Source organism: Diadema antillarum, unplaced genomic scaffold, assembly GCF_040938485.1.
Source record: "Diadema antillarum isolate AM-2024a unplaced genomic scaffold, OU_Dant_1.0 seq00000160_RagTag, whole genome shotgun sequence".
NCBI classification, from domain to species: domain Eukaryota; kingdom Metazoa; phylum Echinodermata; class Echinoidea; order Diadematoida; family Diadematidae; genus Diadema; species Diadema antillarum.
In genome coordinates this window covers 3,142,487-3,155,636 of record NW_027271231.1, presented here as the reverse complement: position 1 = coordinate 3,155,636, position 13,150 = coordinate 3,142,487, and the positions used below count along the sequence as shown (strand labels likewise).

At 38.9% G+C, this 13,150-nt stretch overlaps 1 protein-coding gene across 1 annotated transcript in view; it reads left to right on the top strand.

The window, feature by feature from the left end:
- The first annotated feature begins 1,356 nt into the window (after nt 1-1,356).
- Nucleotides 1,357-13,150, top strand: part of LOC139727926 (uncharacterized) — a 35,501-nt gene continuing 23,707 nt past the window's right edge. Inside the window, exons 1-2 of the mRNA XM_071638898.1 lie at nt 1,357-1,486; nt 3,023-3,131. Of these exons, the coding sequence (XP_071494999.1) occupies nt 3,031-3,131 (101 nt within the window). The 5' untranslated portion in view covers nt 1,357-1,486; nt 3,023-3,030. The remainder of the gene's footprint in view (nt 1,487-3,022; nt 3,132-13,150) is intronic.

Sequence of the window (13,150 nt, the reverse complement as noted above, 5' to 3'; positions counted from 1 at the left end):
CCAAGTCCAATTTTTGGCCAAATTCAGTTTGACATGGGAAATTGTAGCTTATGCATGGACTCATCTTGTGTATAAATGATAAATCCTAATTACCCCCGGAAGTGCCTGAAATGAATGAGTTAAATCTTATATTAATGTGAGAATGAAGGACTTGGGTCATTCTTACATTCATATGATAGCGCCCTCTCTCATCCTTCTCTCATCTCTATAGCAGAATATCATGTATATGAATCAAAGAACGACCCAAGTCCACCACACAAAATGGCCTCTCCACAATTAATGTGAATGTTAATTGTCATAATAATATATGTTCTAATTTGTATATACAATGTTGCCTTCCCATCACAGTTGAATAGAATATTATTGGACAAATAAAAAAGATATGAAGTTTTTTTTAGTTTATTTGAAATGGTCTTCCATGGACTTGGGTCGTTCTTATATTCATATATTCTATTCCATAAACAACTAACGTTAACATATCTATACAAACTACAATATGCAATATTTACCAGTGCATCTAACAAAACATATGATATATTTTTGTTGAGGATGATTCAATATATTACCTATAGTAAGATTACTTACTCCAAGATGACTTGCAACTGATTTCTGTATTTTTTATAACCCGGACATTCTAGGAGGAAATGTTGCACCGTTTATGAGGATTTATGAGGATAAACATCATTTCACTTTATACAGAGTGAAAAATTGCAAGTATTTAATGAATGTGACTATTTACATTATAGGTTAGCTTTGAAGAGAAAGTTAGGGAAAATACTTTTTGCTGATTTTTTTTTCTGAATATCAATTTGGGAGCTTTGTACCTGAAGGAGAAAAAAGTTCGTCATGTTTAACACTTTTTTTTTTTGGTAACAGAAAACTGATTAATATGATGTTATATTCACGCACCATTGTATAAAATTGTCATAGAAGAAGGTACAGTGTCAGTGGATATATTTTGTACATTGGATTATGGTTACGATGACCCAAAGTTCGTTCTGTCTCCCTCCCTGAAACGCGTGATCACCTTTTTAACACCCCTTATAGGATCCCTGCTGACTACACGGAAGTTCCTGTCATTGTAGACAAGTGGAATAAGCAGCTCGTCTATCATGTTACACTCTATTGATGTCGGACTTTTGTAATGTTTTACGAAAAAAAAAAGATTTCTCTTCAAAAAAGAAACCTTCAAAAAAATAATCATAGATTCCGCTCTCTTCCGCAAGCAAATTGATGCCAAAATCGTCCAAATTTGGCAACGCTTTCGATACACGTTCAGCATGCCCCCCCCCCACTTCCTCCCGAAGTAGGAGGAAAACATTATTCGATCCATGTTTGTGCTATTTCTTTCAGTGTCTTTCACTTTGCACGGACTCAACTGGCTTTCATAGCACCCATTGCAGGGTTTCGACGATAGAAGTTTATTGGCACTGTTGGTGGATCGCAATCTATACCCAAGTCAACTTGTAGTCGTCACCTTATCTCAGTAAGTTAAAAAAAAATGTGTTTTGTGTTAAGTTGTTTTTCTGACAAATCTTGGAAACCTGTTGGCTTACTGATCTCCATAATAATGAAATGATATCTCTGAAATACACAGGGAACAGGCTGGCTGAATTTAGCATGACTACATTAACAGCATTTACTGACAGAATTATTACATGTTATTGGTTATACTTTCATCATGACTGTATCCTTATCTTCGTCAGTGTTCGTTTCGCTTTGGGACATTGTGTATCCCAAATATGATAAACTTTAAACAATTTGGAGTTAATGATCACCTGTTCTGACAAGTCAACTGGGTTCTTCCGTAATACTCTGATGAATTTTAAAACCTGACAAAGGGAGAAGGTTTTTTTTTTCACGTTTAAGTCACCTGTGCAAATATGGCCAGTATAAATCCCCCCCCCATATTGATCATTATAATCTTAGAATGTCTCGTAGTATCATTCTCTTTTCATTGGGGGAAGGGGTTCTACTTGATTTATAATTTGTTGGCTTTCCTCCTCTTTTCAGCCTTTGTTTCCAGGTCCAATCATTTTTTTTAAATATATATTCTTACTCTTTCTACGTTCTGATTCTTATTTCATTTATTTTTATTATTTCAGTTTCATTTCACCAGGGTATACATTGTAGTCTCTTCAATACCTTCGTGTACAGTTCCTGCTCTTTTGGAGAGCCTGATGTTAACATTATATTCCATTCTCTTCACTACAGAAGAATGACTGTGTTTAGACTTAAGACCAAATGTTGCGAGAGAAGTATATCTAAAATTAGGAGTTAGTAGAAGTTACCCCTCACATTACATCTTTTCAAATCAACGCCTTTAAACAGTTAAAGCAACATCGTCTGTTTGGGTGCACGTCACGAGACCGACACCCACGAGTCATACAGCCCACAAGTCATACAGCCCATGACTCATGCAACCCACGGGTTATACAGCTCATGAGTCATACAGCCTGTTAGTTTGACACGAAACAAACAAGGTCCACGAGACCGACACATTAAGCACCGTGTTGTATCTGTCGAACTTGTGGGCTGTTTTTACTTATCAATTATCGAACTCATGGGCTTTATTTGCCTATAGTGTCGAACTCACGGGCTGTATGAATGGTGACATGTATGACTCATGGACCTGTTTTCAATGTCGAACTCGTGGGCTGTGTGACTTGTGGGTGTCGGTCTCGTAGGTTGACCCTGTCTGTTTTGCTTGCAAGCAGGCCAACATAATAGCCATCTCAGAAGCAATGATTACAGTAATCTCCGCATAGTCGGGTAGGGCTTGGCAGAGAAAAATCCGTCTATCCGATCTGACGAGAGCAAGGGCGGATTACATTTGTCCTAGTTGTCCATCCACCCATGTTTCATGTTCTGAACTATACGTCTTTTAACAACAGAGTATAGGTTCATTAAACATCCACCACTTTTCACCTACAATGATTTAACCTCCAGTTACAGTATTCTTTGTCGTTGTTGCTGTTGTTGTTGTTGTTGCTTTTGTTGTTGTTGTTGTTTAATCACTTAGATCTCAGGATGCGCCTACACCTGTACGTCCTACTTGTGTTCTTGGTCGTGATTGGCGTCATGGTTATGACGTCATCTGCCACACTGGGACAATGCACTCACACTGTGATGTAAGTTTCACCTCCCCAAAGCCTATCAGGCACCAGGTCAAAGACCATTGGAGAATCATTAGAATCGAGAGAGTATACCTTTTTATCATCATTTTACCTCAAATATGACAGACATTTACTTCTTCTTTTTATCTGGCGCCTTGAAAATTTAATCAGAATGCAAAAAAAAAAGCGCTTTAGAAATTTTGTATACATATATTACTATAATCATTAAACGTAACGTAGTATACAAATCATCCATGCAATATACGTATTACTATAATCATTAAACGTAACGTAGTATACAAATCACCCATGCAATATACGTATTGCTATGATCATTAAACGTAAAATAGTATACAAATCACCCATGCAATATATGTATTACTATAATCATTAAACGGAACGTAGTATACAAATCACCCATGCAATATATGTGTTACTATAATCATTAAACGTAAAGTAGTATACAAATCACCCATGCAATATATGTATTATTATAATCATTAAACGTAAAGTAGTATACAAATCCCCCATGCAATATATATATATATGTAACGCGACCGTTATTTATGTTCGTATCAGGGATAGCTCTTCTTACAAGACACGTCACTCCACAATTAGGAATCGATTGAACACCAATTTAACTCATAAATGTGGTTTAATACATAGAGTAATGATAATGGAGCCAGTAAGCAATTACAAGCTTTTCTTATAACATCACAACATACATTAAGAAACTTCTTGTATCACCGGCATGTCGAACTATACTAAGCTCATAGTGTACTAGTGTATAAAACAGTTTTGGCCACTTCACAGGCCTCTAGCGGTTCATGTGTCAAGTTTAAATGCTCAGAATCGTGAACGTGCATTTGTTTGTGCACTTTAACTTAATATTTCATCCATTGAGGGTACTACAGGATCATTTTATACACAAATTTTGGGTGACATATAACATGACAGATATCAATATCCGATATTTCCATGCAGAGGATTATTGCAGTCCTTTGGAACTCTTTTTCCTGTATCTTACACAATACCGTCAGGTCCCAAATGTGTTTGACTACTCCCACAACGTACAATCCATATACTACAAGAATCTCAGAAGGGATATGACATTAACCTCACTTGTCTACATTTATATACATTATACTACACATTTGTATAGTACAACGGGGCTCATACACAATAACCAGTGGTCATGTAATATAATTATAAGGCACATATGACTCACATTCTCATAGAGAGTCCTCCACAGTCCACGCGGCAGATTTCTGTACTATATCGCCGATGACTAGTGTCAAACATAAAGCTCTCCTCACCGCGGGACCGGTTCAGTGCTGGGGATCCAATGACACAAGATTCACGCGACTGGTGGCACTCTGCGACCATACACCAATGCACTTTCACTTGGGTTGATTAGCTCCGGTAAACAGTACAAACACAGTCATAGCCATCCATAAAGCTGATACTTTCCATTTCCATTAACTGCGATTCCGAAGTAGGACACAATTTCCAACGCACAGCAAGCAGGATACAAATGGTGAAGACAATATAACGTGATGTGCCCACATATCTTTCACACATATGATGATTTGGGACGAGTATAGCGAAAGAGAGCAAGGTGATTTTTTTAGTCTCAGGTCTGAAGGGCGTTTATATACAAGCGATGTCGTCCGAGGTAGTTTCTCCTTCCTTCGCCAGTTCACAAACCAAGCAGGTCGGTAATCACAAATAAACCACCAGAAACTATACAGTACAGGTATAATAATGACATATTTACAGGTCGAAGCCACTAGTTATAGACTCCTTTCAAACAGAACCACCCCACATCTCTTGCACTGACATGCTGCCTCACTGGTACCAGAATTGAGAGAGAGAGTCTCGATATTTTACATCTGCTATATATTCTCCAGCCCCAGTGGTCTCCATCCCCTTTTCCCCCTAGATTTTCCAAGAAAGACATAAAAGATAACAACACAGCACTCTGCACTGCCCTCCACCAGTAGAGCGATGACCACAAAGATAAACAGGAAGGAAGATAAGAGACAGGGGGCTTTAACCACAACTCAGGCAGGGGATGGGGAGAGGGCTAGTCCTACTGCTACGAAAACAAATCATTACTGTTTTAAATGGATGTAACACTGCTGAACTACAAAATATGCTCACTTATATACACTATATACAACAATGTTGCAAGAAGAAATTTCATAGAGAGGTCTACAAGAGCAAGTATAGAAATATATTGTATGCATGCTGCTGCATTGGCTGTCTGATCAGAATTGTATCAGTATTTCCAACACTAACTTAGCTATCGACAGACTTATTTTCTCAAACAATGTGAATGCAAAGGGGACATACTCCTTGGAGGGCACAACCATATATAACCCTTCTTTATTACTGTGTTACATATATATATATATATATATATATATATATATATATATATATATATATATATATTATCATAATCGTTAAACGTAAAGTAGTATACAAATCACCCATGCAATATATGTATTACTAGTATTACTATAATCATTAAACGCAACGTAGTATACAAATCACCCATGTAATGTTTACATTTTGACTGTATAGCTTTCTCTTTCTCTCTGTTTGGATAGAAAGTATCTCCACAATGAAGTTTGATGCAACAAAAAAAATATGTGTGACTGTTTACAAGAGTTGAATGGGTGTGTGAGATGAGTTTATTGGTTTATCTGTAGACATGTGGGTGTGATGTGCATGAGTGTGTAAGTGTGCACTGGCGTAGCCAGGGGGGGGGGGGGGCGATGGGGGCGGTCGCCCCCCTAAGATTTGGACCGGGAATTTGGGAGACGGAAAAAAATGCGTGTATAAACTGTATGCATGCACATGAAGCGGGTCTCCTTTGCAACCTTTCATCAAGATATTTTTTTTTTGAATATTTCACTCAAAGTGTGCACCAGATCGTTGAATTTCAATTCAAAATATGCAGAATCTCTCGTGCTTGGCAGGGGGTATCCCCCTCCCAAACCCTCCCCCTCTGCGCCTCTTTCCCTAGCTTAGTACACTTTTTAGATTTACAAAAAAAAATATGAATAATTCTGAGTGCACAAGACTTATCACTTATATTCCGAAAACTCAAGGTTCCCTCATGTATAAGGGGAATTTCCCCTTTTAATTGACCCTTTCCTCCCTCAGTACCCCCCCCCCCATCAGTTTTGTTGTTGTTGTTGTTGTTGTGATTTCCCAAATGTTGATTCCATCAAATATGCGTATACGAGATATCTCAATTTCAACCTTAAAAAGGCAAAAGCTCCATCGGAAGGGAAGGGTGGAGATAACACTCGCCCACGCCTTCTCCCTGCTAGCCCGCCCCTCCCCCCTTCCGCCATGCATAGAAGTAGACTGTGGCTATACCCAGATCGCTTTATTTCAATTCTAAAAACGCAAAAGCTCCGCGAGCGGGAGGGGGAATCCCCCTTCCCCTAAGCTCTACCTCACTAGACTTTATACATACACACAGATGGTGCACATTCGGAATAAGAGCTAAATTCCGTGATTTTAACACTTCGATGAAAAAGTATTGCACCAAAAATTTGCACCAGATCGCTGAATTTCAGGTCTGAAAACGCAAAATCACCTCCGTGTGGGAGGGGATATGCCCCTATCTACACCCTCGTGTGCATGCTTATTCTGTTTGATTGCTGAACAGACAGCGTTCATGATATTCAGTGTAAGAATTAATACAGGAAGATTATTCAAATGATACCATTTTATAGGCAAATTGTTCAATAATAATCTACTCTCTAAAAAAAATCGAGTGAAAATATTCACTCTTAAAGGAGTGAATTAAAAAAAGAGTGAATTTAGAGTGAAATTGGAGTGAATTGTGAGTGAAAATGTTCATTTTCAGTCGTTTAGAGTGACCTCAGGGATCACTCCAAAATCTTCGAGTGATCCTTGAGGTCACTCCAATATGAGTGAAAATGAACATTTTCGCTCGAAATTCACTCCAATTTCACTCTAAATTCACTCTTTTTTTAATTCACTCCTTTAAGAGTAAATATTTTCACTTGATTTTTTTTTAGAGAGAACACTAAAGTATACTGCAACTTTAAACAAACATGCATCATATTGCACCATTTGCAACATCAAAATGCAAAAAGTTCTCACCGTGGGGGGGGGGACACCCCCCTCCCACACCCTCCCCTCCCCCCCCCCCCCCCCCCCCCCTCGCTCGCTCCGCTCGCTCGGGTTCAGTCACGTTCATGATATTCAGTGAAAGGAATTAATACAAGAAGTGTATTTCCATTATACCATATTATAGGCAAATTGTTCAATGATAATCTACATCAAAATATACTGCAACCTTAAACAAGTGGGACTGTTTCAACTCGTTAAAACACGCAAAAACATGCATCAAATTGCACCATTTGCAACATCAAAATGCAAAAAGTTCTCACCGTGGGATGGGGGACACGCCCCTCCCACACCCTCCCCTCCCCCTCGCTCGCTCCGCTAGCTCGGGTTCAGTCGCGTTAATGTATAATTCAGTGAAAAGAATTAATACAAGAAGTGTATTTCAATTATACCATTTTATAGGCAAATTGTTCAATAATAATCTACATCAAAATAAACTGCTACCTTAAACAAGTGGGACTGTTTCAACTCGTTTAAACCCGCAAAAACATGCATCAAATTGCACCATTTGCAACATCAAAATGCAAAAAGTTCTTACTGTGGGAGGGGGGACACGCCCCTCCCACATCCTCCCCTCCCCCCTCGCTCGCTGCGCTCGCTCGGGCTCAGTGCGTTCATGATATTCAGTGAAGAGAATTAATACAAGAAGTGTATTTCCATTATACCATATTATAGGCAAATTGTTCAATGATAATCTACATCAAAATATACTGCAACCTTAAACAAGTGGGACTGTTTCAACTCGTTAAAACACGCAAAAACATGCATCAAATTGCACCATTTGCAACATCAAAATGCAAAAAGTTCTCACCGTGGGATGGGGGAAAACCCCCTCCCACACCCCCCCCCCCCCCAAGATGAAATCCTGGCTACGCCGTTGTAAGTGTGTGCCTACGTGTGCATTGATAACTATGATTATCATATTTTTAGTGTAATATTTTTGTGTATGTTAATGTGGTTATGTTAATGTTATTTGTCATTGTTGAAACATCATACGTAAGTATGCTGTTTGATTGCATATTATATTCTATGATGTGCTTCATTTTAATTAGTCTTTGGGCTATACTACTTTTCATGTTTGCTTCGCTATAAATCCTTTCAAATCAAATCAATAAGGGGTCTTGGGAACTGAACTGTACCGTACTGTGACAGGATTTTTTTCCGTTAGAAGCTCGAAATAACATTTACGGTATAAACATTTGTGATTTCTTGTGTTGAAGAGCTTTTGAACGTTCATGAGTATATGGAGGTGTACTCATAAGTTTGTGTTGTTACTGCCGCTGCTTCATTATAATTACATGTATTATGATACACATGTTGATAAACAGGTCTAATTAGGGCATGTAAGCAATACGCACTTTTGTATAATTATGCATTATTCACTGTTATCATAATATATTACAAGCAAAGTAACATCGTCATGATTATGTTCAATTTTAGTGATATCTGCCTGTATCCGGAATAGCAAATGAAAAAAACAAAACAAAACAAAAACAGCATGTTTTATACTTGTCAGATCGGGATCCTTGTTGATTAACAAATGCACGTGATTATTCTGAGTCTAAATGTTATTAAAGGGGAAAGCTAGTAACTGATCAGTGGGAATCAGTGGAAATGCTGGGAGATGATTGTTCCAATCCTTATGGGATTCATTCAAGAGTTCATTGTATATCTATTGTTGTGTGAAAATGATTTGCTTCAGAACGGTCTCATATTCAAGTAATGTGCAGATTAATGCTCCGTCACTGACCAGGGACGCTAACCTGGAAGCATTAAACTGCACATTACTTGAATATGAGACCATTCTGAAGCAAATCATTTTCACACAACAATAGATATACAATGAACTCTTGAATGAATCCCATAAGGATTGGAACAATCATCTCCCAGCATTTCCACTGATTCCCACTGATCAGTTACTAGCTTTCCCCTTTAACGTATTGTAACGAAATTTTGGTATGGAGAGGGCGATTGGTATGGAGAGGGCGATTGGTATGCTGAGGGTACTTAGCTTCCTCGCTTACTCTCCTCAAAATACGTTATGTGGTTAGTAAGCGTGCCTACGGGTAGCCAGTGTACTTGAAATTATGTAATGAATTGTAAGGTATTGCGGAACAAGAAATATTAGAGTCACAAGTCACAAGGACCACAGGAGGCATCGTATGGAGTTTGTCCAATTTATTTGTGAAGAAAGTTTTTTTCCACCACGAACATTACAACGAACAAAACTTATTGATCTACATGCTGAAACTCCTAAACGAAAAGGCTCTCCAACTAGGCATAAACAAGTCTATTTATACTGAGGTCACCTAACGTTAGCGGACGCGAGAGTGGCCTTGCTGGGAGAAAGCAATCTGACCTTACGGCCAGCTGTTGTCGTCCATCATCGTGAGGACGAGGGCGTGGCCTTACGTGTCCCTGTCCTCACGCGACCCTGTCCTTAGCTGGGGTCGCATGCGGACGCGTCCTTTCGTTACGTAAGAGCGAGGTCGTATGCGGCGTCCTTGCTTTTTACGACACGAGGCCACTGCTCGCAGACGCGGAAGCTGCAAGGTCAGAGAAATCTCGAGGGAAGGTGAGACGAAAGTGCAAGCGAGCAGAAATGAAAAGATGGCGTGGGGGGAGAAATAATAGTCAGCAGAAAACGAGAAGCAGGGCTACAGACAGTTGAGACAAGTAAAATTTACGAGAGGACATTTCGAGGAGAAAGTAAAGTAGCAAGGATCGCACGATGACAGAGGCCGATCGTCGAGCAAGGATGAAAAGAACAAGGATAGAGCGAGGACGAGAAGCAGACATGATATAGAACCTCAGTTTACTTTCAACATTAATTTAAATGTAAATCGATACAACAATACATAAAGATGAATGGATAAAATGGAATATACAGAACATATGATGTAAATGCAATATAATAAATTATGTCTCAACAGGATTCGTAACACCATCCCCCTCCTTCGAAAATATTGCTGCCCTCAGCAATGACGTTGTAGGAAAATTCAAACGAAAGGAACTGCTATTATACACTATATACATCGCAGTGATAGAGATGGAATAAATACATTTAGCAGGATGAAAGAGAACTTGGAGAAGTCGAAAGAGGAGAAAATAATGAGGAAACGGGGAGCTAAATAAAACCCGAACAGTCAAAATGAAATCTCGAGAGCGAACCAAGATAGGTGCCGATAGTGAGGATGTAAAGACTAGTAGATAAGGGAAGGCAAGGGAAACAAAGTAGGAGAACCAGATGGGCACAAAAGTAATATGGGAAAATCGATTCTAATTAATAACTTAAAGCAACTTCGATAACAGGCTTACTGTATGTACTAACAACGCATAAAAAAATAGCATGAAAATCACTGAGAATTTGGAAGGGTATGATCATCGTTGCGGCAAATCAAACAGTCGTCATGACAAGAGCACGTGACTGTACTGAACAAGTCCATCATTGTGCACAAAGCTCGAGAAAAAAAAACGAACCTACGAAACAAATCCAGCTATTTACAAAGTGGTATTTACATCGGAAGAGATACGAAGGCGAAGGAATGAATTACTACAGGTGCTCACCGACAAGTTTGAGAAATACTACACTCAAGGATACATTCTTCCTTACGTAACACGCACTAAAATAACGAGATAAATGCTAGGCGGTCCAGTTGGTCGATAGACCCCCGGCCAGGAGATGATTAGTATCCAAAATGAGTCCCATGGCCGAGTAGTTCGTAACATTCTCTCTTCTTTTTTTGGAGGAGGAAGATTTTTTTAAGATTTAAAAAAAAAAACGTATCCCAAACAACGAAAATTAACACTTTCAAAAGAATGACGCGAAAAAAAATGAGTGTTTCCCAAATGCAGAAACATAATATACACAAACAATATCATGACCTTGTTCGTGGTTCGAAATGCGCGAATAAAATCAAATAAAATCAAAACAAATTAAATCAAAATGTATGTATAGAAAGCGCCAGTGGAAAAGACAACAACAAAACAAAGAAATGAAAGAAATCGAGAAGCCCGAGGTACTCCTCAGAAAAGATCGACGATGAATTACAAGAAAAAGACGGAGAAGTGAAGAAGTGAAACGAGGGAGAGTGTAAACAGGAGAAAAGCCAGACGAAGGAACCAGTGAGTAAAAGACCAGGGGTGTGACAGGCCAGAGAGAAAGAAAACAAAAGAAGGAAGTAGATGGATATAAGAAATTCAAGAGCGAGTAATGGCGCTACCATAATTAAAGGAACGAATGCACGAAAGGAGAAAAAAATCTATGTACAAGTGATGATACATCATGAAAAATGTGTAAACGATAAAACTTCACAGCAAATACTTAATGGCATAATTTGTCTAAAACACAAAAATAACTGCATGATAAATTGTAACTTCATGACTGAGAAACAAAAAGTATAATTCGCATAATTCAAACAAATTAAGCAACGAAATAAAGGAAGTAAGAAGAAAGGAAGAAACCAAAACGGTGCCAGGTAAAAATGGCAGAGGTAAAAATGGCAGAGGTAAAAATTGCAGAGGTAAAAATGGCAGGGGTAAAAATGGCAGAGGCAAAAATGGCAGGGGTAAAAATGGCAGAGGTAAAAATGGCAGAGGTAAAAATGGCAGAGGTAAAAATGGCAGGGGTAAAAATGGCAGGGGTAAAAATGGCAGGGGTAAAAATGGCAGGGGTAAAAATGGCAGGGGTAAAAATGACAGAGGTAAAAATGGCAGAGGTAAAAATGGCAGAGGTAAAAATGGCAGGGGCAAAAATGTCGGAGGTAAATAATTATGTCAGTGGTAAAAATGTCAGAGGTAAAGTTGTCAATGGTCAAAATGTCAGTGGTCAAAATGCTAGAGATAGAAATGCCATTGATAAAAATTTAGTCGTTGAAATGCAAGAGGACGAGGTAAAAGTGACAGATTTTTTGCTTCATGTTTCTGACACCTTTTTCGCAATACGCGCTTTTCGTGCCTTCTGAAATAAAGCACGGGGAGACCGGGGAGAAATGGGACACGGGGAGAAATATGGGACACTCATGTAACTTGAAAAATGCTTGGCCAGTCAACAATCCAATATATCAGTAAAAAGATGAGCCTCGGTACACCTGAAAATGGACATATTAAACCACTATGCAGCTCTACAGGTATCTTGTCAGTAAAATATCAAACTTACTATATATCTGGTAGGTCCTATACTATGTTAATAGATATTTTAATAAGTGTGCAAACTTCTGGAAATAAAATTGCTAGATAACAGACATGCAGGTATGAAAAATTGGCAGAGATCTTCTACTGTTTCTGTTACCACTGGGAGAAATTTAATAGGGCAGTGTTACATTTCACCCCGCGGCACATGTAAATCCTACATTGGTCATGATGGTTATCCAATTTCTCTCCAGGTTGTCTCATTTCTCCCCGCTTGATGTCCCATACCCCCAAAATAGGGGTTAAACAAATCATTAATTACACGAAAATGTTTTATATATAAAGGGGTATCACTAAATACTCTTAGTGGGGCAGCTTAGGAAACCTATCGTGCATTTTGTGATAAAAGCACCAAATTTGGCAGAAATGTGGAGAGCGGAGGTGCATACTGTGGAGGTGGGGTGCAGGGGATATGCTGGTCGATCGGTAAGGAGGTGGGTCAGAGGGATGGGTCTCTCACTAGAACAGTTTATTGCTAAAGTTCGTCTCCAGTTTTACATTAACATATTGCAAACATTTTCAGATATTGGGCCACTTGGAATTCTCTCTTTATGTCCGCCATATTGGATTTCAAAATGGTCGCCATTTGAAATCTACAGTTGCGATGATCTCTGGGTCTAATGGTGCTATTGACCTGATTCTGGGGTGTTCCGGGACTTACGCCCATG